At 42.0% G+C, this 23,486-nt stretch overlaps 1 protein-coding gene across 15 annotated transcripts in view; it reads right to left on the reverse strand.

Moving 5' to 3' along the window:
* FGD5 (FYVE, RhoGEF and PH domain containing 5) overlaps nucleotides 1–23,486 on the reverse strand; it is a 150,223-nt gene that overhangs the window by 115,654 nt on the left and 11,083 nt on the right. For all 15 annotated transcript variants that reach the window (XR_010589035.1, XM_005288437.4, XM_042849860.2 and 12 more), the window contains one exon: nucleotides 15,445–18,445. Coding sequence is in view for 14 of the 15 variants with exons in the window: in XM_005288437.4 (XP_005288494.1) it covers nucleotides 15,445–18,445 (3,001 nt within the window). In the remaining variant the exon portion in view is untranslated. The remainder of the gene's footprint in view (nucleotides 1–15,444; nucleotides 18,446–23,486) is intronic.

Below are 23,486 nucleotides of genomic sequence, written 5' to 3' on the forward strand. Positions count from 1 at the left end.
GCCTAATTATGCTCCCTTTGAGACAAAGGATAAGCCAGAAGAACCCCTGGGTGCTACCCATAAACCAAAGGTGAAGTAGGTTTAGCATATGCATGACAGAGCACAGAAAGGTGTTCACTGCTGATAGGTCTCAATCTGCTTACTTTAGGCCTTTGAAGAGATACCGTCTAATTAAGCCAACCAATTACCCAAGTGAAAGGGTCCTTTTATTAGCTATTTAAAGGGGGGTCCTGGCAAAACAGACAGTGCCTCTTAAATACGTTCTCCCATCCATTAACTCTAATTGGGCCATTAAGATAAAATTAATTGTTGTGTGCCACTGAAAAGCCAATATTAAGGCCGCTTTACATTAAACCCCCCTGGGTCCCATGAAAGCAGGGTTCTTGCAGGATAATTAAAAGTGTACTATCAGCTATAAATAACTTTGTCGGAGTGAACAACAAACCATAAACTATTGGATTAGATTTGTAACAACAACAAAAAAGCAATTGCATTTTTAATGCTCTGGTATATATACACTGTATTATTTAGCAGTGAAGGAAAGTGGATTCTGGAATGGCCTCAGAATTGTGATACCAATCTCTCACTCTACAAACCTCAAATATAAATATAAGACTCAACCAGGGTGTGTGCGGGAGATAACACATGCCTGGGATACTCTGCCGCAAGGATGGACCTGGTCATTTGAAATCTGTACATGCACTGGCCAGTCTCTCAAACCTCATCTCCCTGCCTCTATTTGGAGCTGAGCTCCTTTCACATGGTGTTGAGTACCATTTTGTCTCATTGACTTCCTCCTCTGTCCTATAATCACCATCCAAGGGAAATCTGTTGCTATGGACAAGAGGCCCAGTTCAACCCTGGTTTAACTCCTTGAAATTGATGGAGGGTTGACTTTTGTCCCATATGATCGTGAACAGATTAGTTCAAGGAAATCTGGCATGTGCCAAATAAAAGAGTAATTGTAAACTCAACCCTGCCGGTCACCATAATCAGAAACTTTACTTCCAGGAAATTAAGAATTGTACCTTGTGGAATAAATGGCATATGGGTTCTTACATCCATGCTTTGGGCGATACAGCACGTGCAAGCCCCTTCGTTTTCAGTTTAAACCAACTTTTATCAAACAAGTCCTAGGTTTTACAAAAAGAATTATTCTTTTTTTTCTGATTTTCACCCTACTTTTGTATCATTCAAATATATAAAAGATAACTTGTTTTATTAGGAAAATATAATACATTGCATGAGATATATGTATTACGATAATACATCAGTCTGTGCATAGATGCAAAGCTGCCTGTTGAAGTAAGGCTATGTATTAGTCTAGAAGATACACACAATAAACAAACAGGCATGCATGTAAACTCTGAAATGCGTGCGCATCTGAATGTACTGATGAATCTCACACCCACCATGTACACATTTCAAGCTGTTAGCAGATAACAGTTTAAAGATCTGACACACTAAATTGGGAAGTGTGATGGGGCGCCTGCCCCACACTGGGCTCTAAGGGATTAATAGAGCCCTAGGGAGGCTGTGCAGGAGGCAGCCAATCAGAGAAGGGCTGAGGGGAGCAGCCAGTCAGGGCCAAGCAAGCCCATATAAAAAGGGAGCTGCAGGGCAGAGGAGGATAGTTCTTTGCTGGGAGCCCAGGGAGGAAGGGCTGTGTCTCTGGAGGGCTGAGAGAACTGCCAGCACGCTGGACAGAGCAGTGCTGCTAGCAGGGACCAGGGGAGTGAGACTCAGCTCCTGGCTGGCTGCTGGGGTTTGCAGGCTCAGGCTCTGAGGCAAGGGCAAAGAGGATGCAGGGGCCATGAGGAAGTGGCTGGACAATTTGCTGCAGTTGCCACTAAGGGAAGTGGTTGAACAGTGGACTGCAGGTCCCCCGGAAGGGGGAGCACAATGTGTGGTATGGCTGGAGGACTGTGTCGCGGAAGAGGATGCCGCAGTCCTTGGAGACACATGGGTCCTAGAGCAGGAGTGATGGTGGTGAGGCACCATCCAAACAGTGCGCACTCACATGCAGAGCTAATTCTCAAGACAGCCAGCAGGAGGCACCACAGTGGTGAGCGAACCCCATTACAGGAAGAAAATGAAAATCTCTAGCAGAATACATTTCAGAACACAAGGAAGTATTCAAAAGTTTTTAAAAAATTCAAAACAGGAGAAAAGGATGAAGTTGAGAGTATGCTCTGCAAATGGTATGGCCCAATTATTAAATGTAAATATTTAAAGACTAATAGTTCTAAGTCAACAACAGTAAACTGTTTTTCAAATGAAAAGTTTTATTTGGGGATTAGAGATTTATTGTTTTCTTAAACTCTGAGGTGACGTGTTTTGAGTTCTGTTTTAAGTCTGCAACAAACCACATTGAATTCCATTCATCAAAGCCTGAATTTACTGAATAGTTTTTCCCCTTGTCCTGCCATCCAAAAAAATAAACCTCAATATTTACCCAGAAAAAATATTAATAGTTTTTTCCACTAATTTTCACCTGTTTTTGTTGTTGGAGTAATAAACCCTGATAAATTCTAGGGAAAAATTAAAATAAAACCCCCAAATGAAGGGCCCCAAGTATGTGGTAGATACCCTTCAGCACTCTGATTTTGATTACAAAGTCACTCTCTGAAACATGTCCAATTTATAAGAAAAATTATATCAAATTAGAATGTGTTACAACTTATCAGATTGCTGGGAGGATGTACTGTGGGGGATGAGGAACCAGGGTTACCCACGAGCAGAAGTACCAAACAACAAAGCTTCACTCACTAAGAAATCAGCTTACATAAATCCAATGTGCCTTCTATTAAATTGTACATTTCTAGATAAGCTCAAGGTGCTCTCTGAAGGGCTAATGAGCACTTAAGGGCTCAAATGAAGACTTAAGTGGTGTGTGGGACTTGTGCTGGATTTTACACCTTTAAAGCATTACAACAATGCAATATGCCAGTTTTGCATTTCATCTGCAAAGCTCACCTGCTATTGCATCCAAATAGTTGCTTCAAATTCACCTGGCTCTGGGTTTTGCATTTCCCACTTGTGGTCTCCTGGCCTATGCAAAGAATAATTTATAACATCTTAAAGGGCATCATGTTTTGAGAAATAACACCCTGAAAGGGGTGCTTTTTGATGACATTAATCAAAGACACTCCGTCACATTGGGTAGGTACAAATTTCACCGACAGTACCATACATAGTTTGTATTTGCAAAGTCTATGGCTATAGCTACACTACATAGCAATGTTCCCTCTAATTTTTTACACTCAAGACAAGGCAGAAGCACAATTTCTGCCCATCTCGGAGTATGGAAGGATTCTCTCTCCATGTAGACTGCTCTCCACGCCGAGCAGCGGGAAATCCTGTGTTAATGCCATCACCTTCTAACTCCCAGTGGCATTTCAAACAACTTTAAAGTAAACAGAAGGAAAAATGTGACTCATCTCTGAGCTGACCACATTTATTGTCAGGGGTTTAAATAGGAGGCTGTGTGTGGTCTGATAGTCAGCGTAAAGCACTGGGAACCTGGGTTCTAATTTGCAATGGGTGAACCTCAAAAAGTTTGGTTCGGATGAACCCCCAAAAGTTTAGCAGCTGATCTAAATCTTCTGAGGTCTCCTTCTTGCACTGTTTTGCGTCCTCTCCCTCCACTGACTCCAAATGGAAATCTGTCTCTTTCTCCACCCCACTCTGGACCTAACCCCAAATCCTGCTTCCCTCCCTTGAAGTACAATAAGCTACAGCCTCTGTTACAGGGCTTTCTTCTATTCCCAGACCCCCAACAGGCCCAACTTTGGTGATATTTGCATTCTGGGGTCCTAACAGGTTTGCAAGGTCCAGGCTGGTTTTCCCGTCCATATTTTGTATTATTTGGGGCTCCAAAATAGCAAGGATCACATATGAATGGCACAAAAGCGTCTTCAGTAGGAATCACCCTTGCATCTATCTAGGTATTTATAGCACCCCTATCAGCTTAGTATCTGAGCACCTCACAAACACTAATGAACTTGTCCCATCCCCCCCATCTTAATGGAGGTTTTACAGAAGGGAAATTGAGGCACAGAGAGATCTCATGACTTGTCTAAGGTCAGATAGGAAGTTTGGAGTAGAGGCAGAAATTGAACACAGACCCCTTGAGTCCCAACTATAAGACTATTCACATCACACCTGAAATAAGTCTGTCTAGGATACTGGTCTTCTATTACCCTAGCATCTGGGCACCTCCCAAACTGTAATTTATTTAGCTTGACAACACCCCTGAGAGCTATGGAAACATTATCGCCATTTTACAGCTGGGAAGTGCAGCACAGAGAGACTAAGAAACTTGCCTAAGGTCACAGAAGGAGCCAGTAATATGGGAGGGATTAAACCAAAGTCTCCTAACTCCTAGAGTAGCATCCTGCCCTTCTAACTATCCTTCTGTTCACCAAATTGATCCTTGCATGTCCTGCATTATACATGACCAGCCCTTGTACTCTTGTCAGTATGCAGCGTCCTGCTCCAAGGCATCCCAGAAGGTAATGTGAGCACTATCCCTGGAGAAGTCTCAATGGAGCACAGAATGGGGGAGATTTGGGCACAACCATGGTCCCAAGATCAGCACAAGGACAGCCCGGCTGACCCACTGAGGAGATGCACAGCCACCCCACAAAGTACCTCCTAAAAATGTCTTCCTATAGCCTGTTGGAGGTGGTGGTTTTGCTGCTGGACAAACGTAAAATAGCCCATTGGGCTGTGTGGTACTGGAATATCCACAGCACAGTGCTACAGGTACAGCATGCTATAAAAATCACAGAAAGAAAGAATGCAGGAAAAGCTCCATATATATATTTTTAAAAACAGCTTAGAGCAACCTAATATGCCTTGCTTCTCCCTCGCTTAACCTTCTGCAGAGCCTGACATGAGCTACTTTGATTTAAGGGCTGGAACTTCCTTAGGGCATCCCAGCTCCATTCTTCTCAGAGGCAATCCACTCCCTAATTAACATAGTCCCTACCCATGGGCAGGGCTTACCCTATAAAAAACCATCCTCCATCTTGGGAAGCTCTCTCTCAGCACTTCATGGACACACCGTAGCTAGCTTGATGGTACAGCAGATGACTAGAGACAGAGAAATAGGCTTAGCTTATACTTATTTATAGGTAGAATTTCCTACTGGTAATGCTGCTCCCGAGAAAGAAGGGAGGACAATATGGGAGACTTTTCTCCAAAAATGGCTGCTTAATTTCTCTGTTCACATTTTAAATGGTGGTGAAGGGAGGAGATGGGGTGAGCATGAGCTGAGGGTGCATCATGTGTCCAGCTCCCCCTCCCTCAATCAGAAAAGAATGCCCAGAGGAAAATAAGGAAGGGAAAAACCAACCAAACCTTCTTTAAGCTCTCGCTGGGCTCACTGTTTCCTTATGTAACTTTAGCAAGTCACTTGGCTCCCTTGTGTTTCAGCCTGAGCAGCTGGAAAACCTGAGACCACCCTGGAAACCAGCTGCTCTATCTGAGGTGACTCTTCCTGGGGAAGTGACTCATAAACTCAAATCCCAAGCTCTAGTTCTCTCTTTGCTGGAAGGTTGGCCCTGGGCTCCTGAGTGTGTAGCAGGCCCAGCCCTTTGTGCTGGAACTTCGACTTCTCCCTGTGTAGCTCTGATATTACCCCTCTCATTTGCCACTACCGCCCTCTTTGCTCTCACCAGATTTGTGAACCATAGTAACAAAAAAGGCAGGTGGTTTCCTTTAAGATCAGAGTTTCTGCTCTTCCATTATCTGCCCAGTCCACGCTGGGCAGTTTGCACCTTCAGCGACAGAGATCATGTTCCACCCACACTGATGGCTTGTTCTCTGCTAGTCCAGGGAATAGAAGCCCCAAGTGATGCTCCAGCTCAGTTCTCCTGTGTAGTAATAGTAGTAGTGGTTATTTGTATTGCTCTAGCACCTAGGACCCCTAGTCATGGACCCAGGACCACACGGTGCAAGGTGCTGTACAACTACAGAACAAATAATCTAAGTATGAGGCAGGAAACAGCAGCGTGTTGCACAGCCACAGCCTTTTTGTTCAGTCAGAATTAGTCCTTTGAGCCACCTGTGGTTGATGGGACTTTCTCCTTCTGCTAATCACATACAAGCCTCCTTCAAAGGGTAGACGATTGCATTACCTGCTTAGTCCATCTGCTACTAATTTACTGAGGAGCCTACCCTGGCTTGATCCTCTGTGGCCAGCAATACATTGCCAACTAGTGATCATTTCTGTTTGGCCAGATCCTGCCCCTCCTCCACAGCCACAGAGAGCCCTTGCTCCGTGAAACTGTTGCAGAAAACTGGCGACAGGAACCAGGCTAGCCTTGGGAGTCCACACCTTTTGTGTACCACAGAGCACTGTTCCCTGGAGAATTCTTGCACCACACCACACAGGGTTGCAGTGGGGGTAAGGGTGGCTGGTGCCACTGAAAACACGGCTATATAAATCCACTAGCTATTCTTCCCTTGGTGGGGGATCATCTGGCAGTAGTGGTGGCTGGACATCAGCTGTGCTGCTGTCATAGTGGGGAAAGGCTTTTTTCCTTCCCACCCCTGTGGAGATCCCCTATGAAATAGCCCAGACATGTGGCTTGGTGCTGGGATCCAGAATTTTGTCCTTAAAATTAATTTGTGCACTACATCCAAGACAATAGCAGTATCTGGCAAATGCATACCTGAGAGGAGGCAGTGTGGTCTAGTAGCTAGGTTAAGTTCCCTTGTTCTATAGCTCAGGGCTTCATTCTCCAGGGCTACCAATCCTGCACCTGTCACCAGCACTAATTCCATTTTAAAATACAGAGGCTGGGGTTCAAGTCCCAGCTGGGCCATGGACCTGCTGTGTGTGGCCTTGGTCAGATCACTGCTCCTCTCTTTCTCCTCCTGTCCTTTGTCTATATTGTCTGTTTATGCTGTCAATTCTTTAGGGTAGGGACTCTGTGTTTGCATCTTGTAATAAGAAAAGAAAGACCGTGTGGATGTGGGATATTCATACGCAGGGCAACAGTAAGGAGAAACCAAGATACGCTCACTTAATGCTAACAGATAACCTCTGCTCCTGGAACTGAACCATGGGCAAAAATCCCCCCTAACCCATTTGATTAATATCTTTACCCTGTATGCTCAAGGAAGGATCAGCATAATTAAGCTTTTAAGACAACAAATCTGTGGTTGCAAGCCATTCCCCCCTCTCTTTTCCCCATGATAAACAACCTGCCTCAATTATTAACAATGAATTGTCTCTGTAGTAGAGAACCTTTGGGCCTTTGACTTCCTCTCCACATTCACCTTTAATAACAACAACTTGCTTAGAGCCATCACCTTTGAAGTCAGTGACCTCTAGGGCTACATAGTGCAGCCAGTAAGTCTGAGGAGCAACATAGCTAAACCCACACCAGATGGAATATCTGCTGCTTTGCAGTGTGTAACCACTCTGCTTCCTGCCCCACTTGCTTATGCCAGCTTTTACAAACCCATCCACCTGCTACTACAGAGCCAATCAGTTAAAACAAATGCAGCAGGGGAGGAGGTTGGCCAGACAGCACAGGAGTGGAGGGAAGTCCTATGTTCTTAAAATGTTATTGAAAGACAAAACTTTTTAAAGAATAAAATGCAATTTTATTTTTGAGGTAAAAAATGTGCTTTTGTTTATGATCAGAAGAGAGAGCCTCTTTCTGAAGAAACAGGGACAGATTCTGAGCGCTGTGATGCTGTTGTAAACTCCATTGAAATCAATGCTGTTTGAGTGGATTTATACTAAGATCAGAATTTTCCCCACAATGTTTAAATCTGAGGGATCTTTAACCTACAAATCATAAAGAGGAGATTTCTAACATTTCCAGAATACACTCCATGGAAACCTTTTCCAGTTCTGTTATATTCTTGGAAGAAGTTCAACTGAACTGTGTCTGTACACAAAAGCAGTAAAACAGATCTCACTCCTGTAAACAGCTATCATCCCTTTTTCTAGGGAAGAAATCTGTTTAAGGGCCACTGTTGGAGCTACATTTACTTGACCGACAGCCTGAATGTACAAACATTAGGCTGCCAAATAGACAAAATTTCAGATGCCAGTAATGAGGAAAGAGCATGCATATTATAGACGTAGTGCACATGTTCAAAAGCATCAGTCTATCATGATTGGGGATTAAATCTGTGTTAAGGGGTTTTGATCTATTTTAAAAGTTAAATGAATTTGTTTCAAATGTGTTGCTAATGAAAAAAGAAAGAGAAGAAAGTAACTGAAAGAAATTACAGCTGTAAATCTGGTTTATTTGATTAATTAAAAAAAAAATTCAGAGAGTGACCCTGAGTCTAGCTCCATTTTACTCACTTTACGCAAGTGGCCTACTCTTTGCTGGATTTCAACAACCCTACAGTAACAAACCAAAGCATGGTGCTGCACATTCACAGGGGCATGTGTACTGGTATACATTGAACGTTTCCTCTTGCGGGACCCTCCTGCTCTGATCACCAGGCAAAATTCTCATCTGTACTTGGACTTTACTGAGGCTCCAGTTAGGCAATGTACTTGTCTAACTTTTAGTATCTAACTAGTCTGAGTTGAGAGTTCATTCCATATCTGCCCCGCTTATTCTCTTCTGCCCTGCTCCCCTCCCCTCCCCTTCCCTTTTAGCTGAAATCTTCATAAGTAACCCATCCAATCCCCACAACCCCGTGGAACTAACATGACATTTGCTGCTACCACATTGTTCACGCTGCTTGTGAGTTCTACCTTTCCCCCCTGCCTGTGTCTGTCTTGTCTATTTATATTACAAGCTCTTTGGGGGCAGGGACTGTCTACTGTGGTTGTACATAACACAAGAACTGGGGGTCACCAACTGAAATTAAAAGGCAGCAGGTTTAAAACAAACAAAAGGAAGTGTTTGTTCACACAACACACAGTCAACCTTGCCAAAGGCTGTTGTGAAGGCCAAGACTATAACAGGGTTTAAAAAAGAAATAGATACGTTCATGTAGGATAGGATCATCAATGGCTATTAGTCAGAATGGACAGGGATGGTGTCCCTAGCCTCTGTTTGCCAGAAGCTGGGAATGGGCAACTGGGGATGGATCACTTGATGATTACCTGTTCTGTTCATTCCCTCTGGGGCACCTGCCATTGGCCACTGTCAGTAGACAGGATACTGGGCTAGATAGACCTTTGGTCTGACCCAGTATGGCTGTTCTTATGTACAGTGCCTAGCTCAATAGAGTCTCATTCTTGGCTAGCACTGAGGCACTGCCGTAATAAATTTGATTAACAATAATTGCAGAGAGTAGAGCTGAATTGGAGGTCTGGCTATGTATCAGATAAAGAGCTGATGGTAAAAGTGTGAATAAAAGCATTGAGATGTCCATTCCAGTTACTTTCATGGCTGCCTCCCATAATCTGCACATCTGTCCTTATCTCTCTAGTATCTGGCATGGCACATTTTGGCCTGGTAGTCTCAACAGTGTCCCTTTGAAATGTTTTCTAAGAACATTCTGTTTACAAGCTAGCTAGTGTGTTACATACATTAACATATTGGGCACCTCACTGCTATATCAACAATAGTGATTCACTGTATTTATTATTAGGTAAATGATCTATAGAATTCTAGTATGTTTCTTGCTCCATTTCAATACACAAACACTGATCATCCTTTCCTTGGTTTGGCTGTTTCAAAATGTACATCACTTATACTGGACTATCCATTGCATGTATTATCTCTCTACCTGCACTTTAGCCTTAGCATACTGCACTTGGACAGCGTACTCAGTCTCCGAAGTGATTTTATTTCATATAACTTATGTGCTGGCAATTTCAAGGAACAACACGGAGAGCTGAGGATACAGCTTCCTGATTATTGGTCAAAACTAGGTTCTGAATGCTAGTTGGTGAAATTCACCACCGTGGTTTAGATTAATCTCCCCTCTTTTAAATGCATTTTAAGGTGCACGGGCTGTTAACCAGGCCCTCTTCAATGGAGTGAATTTCACCTTCTAAGTATATTTTTGTGTGACTTTTCTTTGAGCCTTTTTAGTGTTCCTTACAAAAGGGAAAGGGGAAAAAAGTGATAGGATGGTTTGGAGCCTCACCAATGAGATCTGGAGTCTATCACCCCTAGCTTGCAGATTTGAATCTGCCCCCAGACAGCAGTGACTAACCGTTTGTACGATTTGATAGCTGTTTGGTGACCTACGTGAAATGGAGATGATGGTTTCAGTCCACTTCCTAGCGGCACAAAACCACCATCACCAGTGGCACTAATTGGTTAGACCCTCTGTCGGTAGATTCATCCTGGAGGGAGAGGAATAAACATATTCTGGAGATTAAAGTACCTTCTCACCCCATTGTTGATCCCTATTCCTATCTTGGTAGAGTGGGGCAAGTGTGCATTTCCACTGCCCACGTGCCCCATGTCTCTTGCTAGAGGACTTCTCTCTGTAGGGCTATCAGTCCTGTACCTGTCACTAAATCCACTGTATAATTAAAAATAAAAGTTTGTGTGTGTGTGTGTGTGTGTGTGTATCAGGGGACTCTCCCATGGAAATGAACAAGTATTGAAGAAATTAAAAACTACATGTTCTTTTTCGCTGTTAAAACCAATTGTTCAAATGTAACGTTAGATGTGGTTTATTTTAAATGTAATTTAAGTGCTGGATAGACCATAACAGCCATACCTAGCATGGAACTCTGGAATCTGGCACTTCATAAATTTTAGATTTTTGGATCTATCTGAGCTGACAGAGCCCTTGCGTATGTACTTATTGTGGCACAAGTACAGCATGTATGTGCAGTCAGTATTTGTGGGGAAAATCCATGTGACATTTCTTTACTGAGCAGTGACTGCACGTGGGCTGTCAGTGCTTTGCAACATTAAATATCGTATCCAGTTTAAATGTTTTAGATTTTAGCTGAGCCACATTGCTCGCTGACCACTGAGCAAATGCCCAGTCTGGATTGGGCAAATCAAAGGCCAAATCCCACTTGCCTTATTCATGTATGCCCTCCTGTGGCCCCATCTTTCTCCTAAAGACCTGTAGATAGATTTACTGCCAGGCTCAAACTCTGTGGGCTCCCCACACCATGTATGTGAGAGGGATGCATGTGTTCACTCAGAGAGGAATGTGCCACTAGCTGAGCAAATGGATGACCAGATTGTCCCCTTCCATAAAGACATCTGTGGAAAGGAACCTGGACTTTGTTCCAAACTGTCTCATAGACTCATAGACTTTAAGGTCGGAAAGGACTATTATGATCATCTAGTCTGACCTCCTGCACAATGCAGGCCACAGAATCTCACCCACCCACTCCTGTAACAAACCCCTAACCTATGTCTGAGTTATTGAAGTCCTCAAATCGTGGTTTAAGGTGCAGCGAATCCTCCAGCAAGTGACCCAGGCCCCACACTGCAGAGGAAGGCAAAAAATCTCCAGGGCCTCTGCCAATCTGCCCTGGAGGAAAATTCCTTCCCGACCCCAAATATGGCGATCACTTAAACCCTGAGCATGTGGGCAAGACTCACCAGCCAGCACCCAGGAAAGAATTATCTGTAGTAACTCAGATCCCACCCCATCTAACATCCCATCACAGACCATTGGGCATATTTACCTGCTAATAATCAAAGATCAATTAATTGCCAAAATTAGGCTATCCCATCATACCATCCCCTCCATAAAATTATCAAGCTTAGTTTTCAAGCCAGATATGTCTTTTGCCCCCACTGCTCCCCTTGGGAGGCTGTTCCAGAACTTCACTCCTCTAATGGTTAGAAACCTTTGTCTAATTTCAAGTCTAAACTTCCTAATGTCCAGTTTATATCCATTTGTTCTTGTGTCCACATTGGTATTAAGCTTAAATAATTCCTCTCCCTCCCTGATATTTATCCCTCTGATATATTTATAAAGAGCAATCATATCTCCCCTCAGCCTTCTTTTGGTTAGGCTAAACAAGCCAAGCTCTTTGAGCGTCCTTTCATAAGGCAGGTTTTCCATTCCTCGGATCATCCTAGTAGCCCTTCTCTGTACCTGTTCCAGTTCCCTTTTCTGTCCCATCAGAGGATTGGTGCTTGGCCTTCTAAACCCTCATATATCGTGAGACCTACTGGGAAATGCCATGGGTCTTGGGCTGTCTGCACAGAGACACAGGGTCTCCACACCACGCCTCGGACCACTTAGCACAACAACTTCAGGTCTCCTGTCCCATATAGTCCCTGCTGCTGGCTACCCCCAGACCTCTGACTATGGCTCACTGTGTGCAGAATGGATCACCATTGTGGATGGGAACCCTGTGGACTTTTGGGTGAACCAATGCCCAGGAGGGACAGCAGCGTCTTCCCAGCTCATCCCCTCCCAGGAAGTCTGAACTCCCAGGTGAGAGCACACTGTGTGGGGCTGCTGCTATCTTCCTTTTGCTTCCCTCTAAAACTGTTTGAGCAGAGAAGCAGAAGCAGAAGGGACTATTTGGGCCTAGCAAATTTCTTGGCGCCAAGGTAACAGGAAGGTTATGATGGAAATGCAGTTCTGGCAGATGCTTAACTGCACCATTTTCCTGCCATCACTCTCAAAACTGTGGTAAAGGCACCCTTCTGTTTCTCCTGAAGTTTTGTGACTAGAGACAGCCTATGAAACAAGTGTTTGCTGTGCCTGTTTCCCTTCCCCAAAATAGCAGCTTCTTTTCGACCATTATCACACCACATGGTGCAGGCGGACTAAGGGTTCTGGGGAGGGCAAATGAAATGGTTCTTTGGGATACACCCCAAAGGTAATTAATTCGTTTTCCTTAACAGGCCATATCTTTAGCTAGTTGTAAATAGGCATAGCTCCATTAGCACCAGTGATCTAGCCCAAAATGTGTGTGTAGGTGGCAAGAGCAGTTTCCTACTGCAGATGCGGAGCCCAGCTGTATTTTCCGTTCAACGCTAACTGTCGTTTTACATCTGTTTACATTTTCAAGGCCATCTCTGGAAAAGAAAAGGGATAGGCTCTTCCTTTCTAAAAACGAAGTGAAAGCTGAAATTTACATTTCTTGGCTGCCCAAATCAGGAAGGGTTCATGGGTAAGGGGGTTTGAGGGGCCTAAAGGCTGGTTCCACATATGGCTAACTCCTTTCCCCACAGCGCAGCGTGCTAATGACCATCTGTATTGTTGCATTTCTGAATCGGATTTTAATTATTAATACCACATAGAAAAATTTGGGGGATCTACAGTAACTGCCCATCAGGGGACAATATTGCAAACACTCACCTCACAATGGTAATTGTAAAATAAGATGTATTTCTAGCAGACTTGCATTATTGAGCTCTTTCTAGAAATTTGATTGCATTTAATTAAAAATTATTGGTTTAAATCTATTCCATATGGTTTTTCTTTTACGTATTAAAATTAAAAAGTGAATCTTCTCATCTGTCAGTTTCAATGCCCCCCACCCAATCACAAACATTCAGAACGTGGTGGTTTCTGGATCATTATAATTCTATATCTTCTTCAAATTCTGTTAATTGAAACTTTAATGAAGATTTGCACTGGTTCATTCATCAAATACATAGCCCTTCACCAATATACCGACAGATGCCAACTACCAACACCATGTAGGTGAATATAGTGAGGACAGGAAGTGCCACATGTGTTACATATGTGCTATGTCAAAGAAGTCAGGGTCTAAGATGAGTGAAATAAGCATCATAATAAAAGTAGGCCAGGAATTTTAAATTAATAGCATCATGAGGTTTTCTGTGGCAGGGTTACTTCTCATATGATTCCATATTCTAAGATTTAGGTCCCTTGCAGTCCATTTTAAGAAGCAACATTTTAACAATAAATATACTAACTATACATATATATATATATATATATACACACACACACACACACACAATATGTATAATTACCCTGTTTTGAGATTAGACTATTCTGTTCTAATCCAGGGCATTATGTAACTGAACTATATTGTTTATCCATTTTGATAATCCATTTTGGGCATGGTCTTTTTCCATTTTGTACAGCACTGAATACATGAATGAGGCTCAATAAAAACTTGTTAGCAATATGCATATCTCTGCTTCCCAATCAGCCTTCTACTGAGAAAGGGGCTATTTAGGAATGCCCAATTTTCATTTCTCCGCTAACAGCAGAAACAGCATACACAAAAAACAACATGAAATATCATGTTCAAGCCTTGACCGTGAGACTTCCTTGAACCAGTTCTGATTGGCTTTTCCCCTGGCAACAAATATGTCTAAGTCATAGCAATTTACGTAGTTCAATATTTTTACCTTAAAGAATAACCCAAAATGGGTGGTATGTCTCTGATACAAACAAATGGCCCAGTTTCAAAGCAAATGTCAGTTTTCTCAATGGAAATGGAGCTGCTGAAAGGAAAATGACTAGCGGATCATTAGTGAGATCTGACTAACGTGAGCTTCCCCATGCAGTTAATATTTTGATTTCCTGCCCCATGCGAAATGTGTGGGAGGAGGAGATTTGAAAATACACACTTCATGAAAAAGTGAAACATGAGTGTGAAACAGCTCGGGGGGGAAAGAATAAAAGGTACATTTAAAACGCGGCTGGAAGACTTTCATTTCATTCACCCCAGATTTTTCATTCAGTTGATTTTCCTTTGTTTTCTCTGTTACCTGTTCTAACTGGAGCCAGTGGGTTAAATTCTCTTCTCCTTTACGCTAGTCTCACCCCATTGGCTTCAAGCTCTAATATGATTATAAAATGATAATAGGGAAGTTATGGTGGAATATCAAGGAGAAGACAGATGGTCCCAAATAGAGTTGCACCAGAACAAATAGTTAAAGTGAAGCTGAAAAATCACAAAATGCAACACATGCAGTTTCAGACAAACCATTTATGTAATTCATTCAGAAGTCAGAAGCTGCCAAAACTCCATGATGAAAGATTTTAAAGCAATTTAATAAATTAATAGACTGTTCAGATTAGGTCCTGGTTTGCTTGGCATTTTTTGGTCCATATTTAATAGCTGTACTTTGAAGGATAAATTAAGTACACAATGTTGCATATGGAAATTGGCAAGAATGATGAAATGAAAGCAGAGATTCCAGGACCCAGTAAGATAGTTTGTATCTGTAACAAATTCCATTCAAACAAGAACTCAGAAATATTGCTCATAAAAAAATAGATCCACCAGAGTAAAATGATTATTTTTAAATGAACTTTGTTTGACTTATGTTCTCTACCCAGATATGATCATCCAATTCCACTGGGTTTGTTAGGTATGTGTTTACAAAAAGAGTTTCAATACATCTTAATTTAGTCTCTTTTCACTGATAATGGTTTATCTTGTATTCTTCCAAACTCTTTCTTGAAAGCATTGCCTGAACAAGGAGAATAAGCCAAGCAAAATGGAGGATCTGCCTATGACACCTAACAGAGGAAGTCTTGATTGGTCAAGGCTAGCAGGTCTTACATAATAATTTACTACAGTACCTTTCTGTTTCCTGGTCTGTGGTTTGCTGCTTGTTCTCAAAGGCTGTGAAGCTGCTCATATCCACATAGCCGTCATTCTCATTAGCAGCAGATAATGCCCTACTGGGATCTTCAAAAAATTCTGTAAAAGTTCCTGCTCTGGTTGGTCTTCGAGGAGGAATTTGTATATTTTCATAATCGGAGCTCACAGCTGGAATGTTCTCATAGTCAGAAGTATCAGCATTAGGGAACGAAATAGACCTAGGTTTAGTTAAGGGGAGTGGCATGAAAGGAGGTCTGGATCGATCCTCAAAGGACTCCACTCTCGACACACTCCTGCTAAAGGTTTTGGGGATCCCCTTTCTTTTACCATCCTTGTAGAAAAGAACAGTAGAGGGAGACTCAGAAGCTCGCAGCTTCCCAGTATGGGACTTTAGCTGAGGTGAACTACTCAAGCTCCTTCTGTCCAGTTCCATAATCCTAGAAGTCCCGTGATAGCTAGACTCTGAAGAGGACCTTGAAGAGGAAACATTAACATCCACATGGACCTTATTTTCTGTCTTCTTCTTAAATTTTAGGGTGAGAAACCTCTTAAAAGATGATTTCTTTTTCTTAGTGTACTTATCAGGAGATTCGTTCTCTATTAAAAGTGAGGGGGAACTTTTAGTGATTGGCTTTTTGGTGATACAGGCTAGTTCAAAAGGAGGTGGTATGTCAACAACTGAGGATGGGGTGGACACACCACTTGATGAAAGGTGATTCCTCTGTGAAAAGCTACCTGAAGAACCAATTACACAGGGCAAAAAGAGGTTGTCTTCTGTCCTCTTTATTCTATTGTCATCCAATGTAGAGCCATCAGTTTCTCTGTAAACAGAGACTGGCATATCTCTCCCTTCTACCGAGTAAGACCGTGGGTATAAAATAAAGCGTCTTGATGTGGCTGGTAAGGCCCTATTGACTTCTATTGGTTTTCCTTCCAAGAGCGGTAAGTTATTGGTTAAATGTTCAGTCAGAGAGTCATCATTTGAGGACTGTACATCCGTTTCTGGTCCAGTTTCTTCTGGAACAGTTTCTGGCACATAGCCAGGCACTTTCCCAGAGAGTGACCTTGTTCTAGTGACCATACTTTTTCGATCAATGGATAGCAGGTTGTTTTCAGTGTCTACAATTAGTTCTTCTCTTATGCTGTAATCACATGGAATATCTTCTAATTCAGTCTGCACCACTTCTCTAACATGAGGGGTTGCATTCTCTGAGGGCATCACATAAGGATCATCTAGAGAATCACTGGTTGTTTCTCCTTCCTCAGGTACAACAACCACTTCAGGGACTGCTAAATACTCACTAGACTCATGTTCGCTATCATAGTCTGCTTTATATTTGCTTTGATCACAACTAGCTAATTCTTCCGCTGTATGGTATTTATCCTCAACTGATGCTTGTTCAGGTGGATTTGGGGAGCTTTCTTCAAAGCTACTATGACTGACCTTGGTGCCTTCAAGAACTTGCTCATCTGATTCAGATTCTTCCAAGACACATTCATTGTCACCACAATCTTCAACAAACACATTTGGTTTAGATTCCCCTTCCAGCTCTGGCTCACTAGCAGTTTGAGGACTAGAGAGCTGGCTATCATTACTCAAAAAAGTCCTTTCCAGTTGCAAATTATCATCTAAGTTTTCTTGGGGTGAGTCAATGACATCTTCATTGCATTCGCTCTCAAACGGAACAATTTGACAACTATCATCTATATTCTCTGCCTTCACCACTTCTTCCTCTTTTTCAGAGTCTTCTCTAGCCTCACATGTTGTCTTTGATGTTTCCTCCTCACTCTTCATCTCAGTGGTTTGGTACCCATCATCTATATAGTCTTCCCTTTCCACATTTGTTTCTTTGTCGCTATCTGGACTTACTTCCTCTTCTTCAGCTGCAGCTTCATTGATAGAACCTCCCAAATCCCCTTCTGCGTCAGGTTCATTTTCTTTCAGTCCTAACCCAATGTCTGTTTCTTCTTCATCAACATCATCAGGAATTATATCAGGATTTGCACAACCATAATTTACTAATTCCGTTTCTGTACTCAGTACAAACTCTGCATTATCATCCAGGTCACCATTGTTTGCTGGACTCACTTCTGTGTCATTGTTTGATAGCTCATCTTCTAAAGTTTGGGGCAGTTCATCATTCTCTTCTGGTATTGGCTCATCATCTACAGGTAAATGTGTTAGAATAATGTCTTCACAGATATTGCCCTTCAAGTCCTCATCTCCATTCAAAATCTTACAGTTTTCCAGGTTATACTCATTATTGTCCTTTACCAGATTGAGGTTATTAAATGTTTCCTCAGCCTCACCTTTGAAGTAGTTTTGGGGGTCATCTACACAGTCCACTTCTTCCTCCATATTCTTAGAAGCAACATCTTCTACTTCAAGGGCTCCTGAAGACACTTGACTAACTGCTTCAGACCTGTCACAGCCTCTCATTTCTGTTGCTCCATCTGAGTCTGGTTCCACAGCATCTGAAGAGTCATTGTCCTCGGCTTCAGTTATTTCTGGATTACAGATCTCCTCGTCATTAGCTATGCTATGATCCTCTTCCTCCCCGGATGCTTCTGGAGTTTCTAAGACCTCATTCTCTGCAGATGACTCTAAACACTCGTCATGCGCATGTTCAAAGTCATCAGTCAGCTGAGCTTCAGGAACTACGATATATTCATCACCAGCCTCAGATTCCGAGCACTCAATGTTGCATTGATTTCCTTCATACAGCTCTCCATCGGGACATATCAGTTTTCCATTTGTGAATTTATTTAAGTTATTGTTGGTATAAACACTGGACCTCCCCTCAGTGTCAGCTGAGAGTTTTGGCTTGGGAGCAATGGGTGGTTTTGGACCCCTAGACATAGAGTTTGGATTATGAAGAATATCAGGCCTTGACAATGAAGGCGGAAATTTGGAGACAGCCACGGAAGAAAGATGACTGATAATCTTTGGTTTTGGTGCTAGTGGTGGTTTTGTGAAGTCTGGAAAAGAAACAAAGAAAAGCCATATTAGCAGTTTGCCATCCTGGTTTCAACAAATATCTATTCACTGGTTTAATAGAAACATAGTGGCAGTGAAGCCACCAGAGAATCCATCCCAATTAACTTTATTTGTTTATAGTAATTTTGACTAGAATTGTAGTGCAGCTGGTCCATAGAGGAAAATGGTGGCAGGAAGCACTGAACTACAACTCCCATGAAGCACTGCGGCCACTCAGGAGGACACAGTTTAATATCAGACTGAGCCAAACAGAAACCTATCAATACAGGAATGTCAAAATTTTTCATTTCAATCAGAAATGTAGAAACAATGTTTCAGTATTTCCAAAATGAAATGTTGGGGTTTTGACCAAATGTTTTCAGTTTTTTGATGTTCAGATTTTCAATTAAAAAAGTTTCAGTGGAAAGAAGACACTTACAAATCTTTATTGGAACACCCAGTTCCATCATAAAACAGTCTTTCAACAGAAACATTTTGACCAGTTCTAGTTTTAATCCATAAAAATGCAGTGCAAGCAATTTGTAGCAATGCTTTTATCTGTATTGTAGACTGCAAAACAAATCCACACTCAGTTTGTTCTGCCAGCAATTTAAATGGTTAATTCAGACTTGTAAAACTGACATGAATGTTTACCAGCCCAAAGCACAAAATCTATTCCCCCACCTTTACTATGGTGACTGATAATGAAAAACTGAATGATATGTTACTTGCTGGTCAACTAATTTATTCACCCAGGGCGAAAGAATTTCTGAAGGGTTGGTTAAGTCTTTACATTAATTATGTAGCTGAGCTACAACACAGTGAATGAAATCCTTGTACCCTAAAATGAGGAGAGGTAATTGGTGTCAACTTAAGTTCAGTTTTCAAAATGTATAACTTCTTCAGTTGCTTCACTGTTCAGAAGACACAACAACAATGTAAATGACAAGCCCACTTGGTAAGCAATTCTCTTTTATTTAAAATACATTTTGGTGCTCATAAAAATTGAACATGGATGGCCCTGGAAACTGAAGACTATGTTTTAGTTGAAGAAGAGCATAGGACACTGCAAGCTTTTTCCAGCCCACCAATACTGACACCAATATGTCAACCTGGGCTTGCTGGCCACCCACCTATAGGGTGAGGTGGTATTTAATTATCCATGTACATTCAGCCCTCAGGTGGTATACTGCCAACAAGAGAGCCATTTAATGCCAATTTGTGGTGAGTTTTGTGATGTAGAGACTCATCCATTACAAACTAGACTGAGACCCTCAGTTCAGGTCACACCGGCCACAGAATAGCCATCAGATGACCTGGGCAAGGCATGAAGCAGTGAGGTTGAGATGAAAGGCTCAATATCTCATCACCATTCATATGAGCTATCCAATCACCTTTCTCAAACAATTTAATTTACTAGTTCCATATCTGGGGGGGGGGGGGGGGATGTGTACAGTACTACGGTCCTATTGGTACTTTAAAAGCCTATTGTTAGGCTGTATTCATCCTAGCATATGCCCGTGTATCCCTGGTGACAGAAAGTTTATTCAGAGAGGGCTTGGAGCGGTTCAGGGATCTGCAACCTCCAGTCTTTTTTTTTTTGGTATCAGAGCCCCCAAATGGGTGCCATTGACCATGCCAGGGTTCATGGCCAGTGTGACTAGTAGTTGCACTGATTCCTTTTCCTAGCACCACAGCTTAAAGCTGCCTTCCCTTGTGGAACTGCCCAGCAAGTTAGCAATGAACTGCAGTTTTGTAATACCCTGCACCTCTAGCATTTCATGGACACTTGCAACATTTTGTGACAAAAGAAGTTTTACCAAATGCAATTTTTTGGTGATGATTTTTAGAATGCTAAAAGCATTGTTTTGAAACCCCTTAATCAGAGCCAAGAAAACCATCCTGATTCAAATCATCGTTCTATTGGGATTCCCACCAAACCCAAAGATATTCAGAAGCGAAACTGCAGGGCTGCAATATTAAAATTGGTCAAATATTATCCTGCAACTTTTTGGATTCACCAAGACTTTTTCTATATTAGTGTTAATAGCCTATGTGGGCTACAAAGTGTTAGGTCTCTTTGATACAATTTGTGGCAAGCTATGTGATTTGGGAAGTTTTCTACAGGGTATCACACACCCTGCAGTCTTCTGAGGTGAAATGTCAGTTTCTTGCACTCTCTAGGTTTGCGTTTAACTATGCTAGTCCTCTAGGTAAGCACCAGAATAAAGTGACTCAAGGATGGGGGATCTAGTCTGTTAATGAACAGCAAATACATCATTCATGCCAGTATGTGGACATGTCAGGAACACAAGCCAGAGATTTACAGATGCCCTGTTCCTCCCTGGAACAGGTTCATCATGGAGAGCATTAGTGCAAGTTGCTATATAGCCCTGGCAAGATGTCTTATTTCTGTAATGGAGGAGCCACCTCAATGAGGGAGAGGGTAGGAGAGCATCTGTGCCCATTCTCCCCACTGCTCCCCGGTGACTGCCAATCAGGTGGTCAATCTGTTCGAGGTGTGGTGGTGGTGGTCATCATGCCTGTGATGTAGACATATCTGCCCACTGCTACTGGACTTGAGACCCCAACCTGGGCCACTGAATAGCCAACAAATGGTGACAACTTTACCTCACAACCATCCTGGACTGGATTTGACCCAACAGCCTAGAACGGAAAGGCTCCTTATCCCATAGCCTCCATGGTGCCCCATTTTTAATCAAAAGTCATATGAATTACGAACTCAGAATACACTGATAACTCCAATCAACAAAATAATGTTTTGCTCACAAGTACGATTTTATATGGCACTGCTCCCCAATTTCTGCAACCAAGTTTCTGTTTCTTAAAACACATGCTTAAGTAAACATTGTTATTAGATAAAATGTATATTTGGCTTATTGGATTTTCAGAGACATGACTGGAGTGTTTTTCTGAAATTCCTACCCTTGCTGCAATTGCTTCTAATATGCGGGTTGATGCTGTTGATTTGCATTCTTTGTTTTACTCAGAAACAATCTTCAAGCCACATCTTGAAGCCAGTGGGATTTAAGAACTGAGTTAAAACTGAGCAAAGCATCTCAGAATTTGCCCCAAAGAAATTAGAATTAGAATAAATTTGTTCATTAGGTCATCCATCCCAATCTCACAGAAACCAATGAAAAATTATTACAGTACATTCTCTAATGATTTGTCCTATCTAGTTTCCCATTTCCCAAGGAGGAAACCCTATTCAAACAAAACTGCTGCTGCTGAGGTCATCAGATACATGTCTCCTGATCAGGAAGATCGAGGAGAAATCCTATCTAGAAGTCATGTGTATAGCAGCAGGGTCTAGACTGCCAGTAGTTCTGGTTACTTTAAGATGAACTGGATGGATGTTACAGGAGTGCTCTATAACGATATATAGGTAAATAGTTAATAGATAAGATGCCAGTAGATGGCACTCAGAAATATGTAGCATAGAGCCTGAATCTTGTAGAACTAATCAGACTTGTTATACAATGCAAATGGCTTCTGGCAGCTCTTTACATGGCTTTTAATTGGGGAAATGCAAATGTAAGGGGCAAGGTCTCTGATGGTTGGGTAAAAGGAAGATGAGGAAATCCCAGCATTCTGCATGGGCAACTAGTGAAGGTCATTCAACACACTTATCCTTGCTTCAGCTGAGCCAGTTGCAAAGGCACTGACCACTAAAGCCAAGCACAATAAGGGAAGAAGAGTACAGTTACTGGATGCTAAGAAGGAAAGAAAAAAAGTCTAATCTCACTTAACTGTCAAAGTTGGGCATTTTGATGTACTTTTAACATGCCACAAAATGCAACTACATGTATAACAATGGTCTGATAACATATATGCTAGCTCTAGAAATATCACACGTAGCAAAAAAACTGAAATACATATATTCAAAGGTAAAATGACAATATAAGCATATCCTTATCAAACATTTACTGTAGTATTTGTAGCTTCCAGTGTCCAATCTCTATGAAGATTCCTTAATACCAAATCAGACAGTTGTTCTGAGGACAAAGGGAGTTGGGCTTCTGTTATTTCCATCTTTGTCTTCAGTATCTGCATCAGAGATGCTCCTCTGCTTAGTAGTCAGAGTATAGCATCCTGCAGGTGCTTACCTCCTCAAGCTCCAGAAATGAATTCAATCAACACATTCTGCAACTGGCAAGTGGTATCTTTAAATGAGTCTGTAAAAATAAAAATCCACTGATTGGATTATTTCAGCTAAATGGTGGTCATTTTATTCACTTTAGGAATCTGCTACACCAGTGATTCCATTAATAAAAGAGAACCTTTTCTTTCCACAAATCAGATGGTCTCTGGAGAATCTCAGCATGTTGAGGGTCCATCAGCAGACAGAGGAAATCATTCTTCACCTTTATTGCTCCCCCATCATTAGCTGGGCTGGAGACTTGGGTGCAGAGTGAGAGATGACAGCTCAAAAAACAAGAGAGAGACAACTTCTCTGCCTCTCAACTGATCCTGAGACCTTTCTTCCAGTCCTCTACCTCCTTAGTTTTCATTTGAGATATCTGCGGCTCAAAGGTAGCAGTCAACTGGGTGGCCAGTTGTTCTGAAGGAGCTAGACATTCCAGGCCAAGCACAAAGCACACATGTTGAAGGAGATATCTTGCCTCAGTGGATTTGAAGAGAAATACCAATGTATGGGGGGAAATAAGAGAGGCTTAAAGCAGGTGTGCAGTAAGAAGAGAAAGCTATATAATCTCACAGTCTCCAGTACAGTTGTTTTCTCCCTCTCCACACCATCTTCTGCTGCTACTAATCAGGTTGTATGACTAATAATGTCTTAAATTTTATAGACCACTGTTCATTCCAAAGCACTTTACAAACTTTTTGGAATGAAATAATTTTACCACCGCCAAAGCAACCACTCCATGCATTGTTTCGGCACAGGAAGTAAAGAATACTGTACCCAGCTGAAAATGAAGGGACACAGAATGTATCTGAATCTGGCCAGGGAACCAGGATTTTTCTATCTATCCATCTCATGCATGTTTAAGAGATGCATTT

This window comes from Chrysemys picta, chromosome 7, assembly GCF_011386835.1.
Source record: "Chrysemys picta bellii isolate R12L10 chromosome 7, ASM1138683v2, whole genome shotgun sequence".
Lineage (NCBI taxonomy): Eukaryota > Metazoa > Chordata > Testudines > Emydidae > Chrysemys > Chrysemys picta.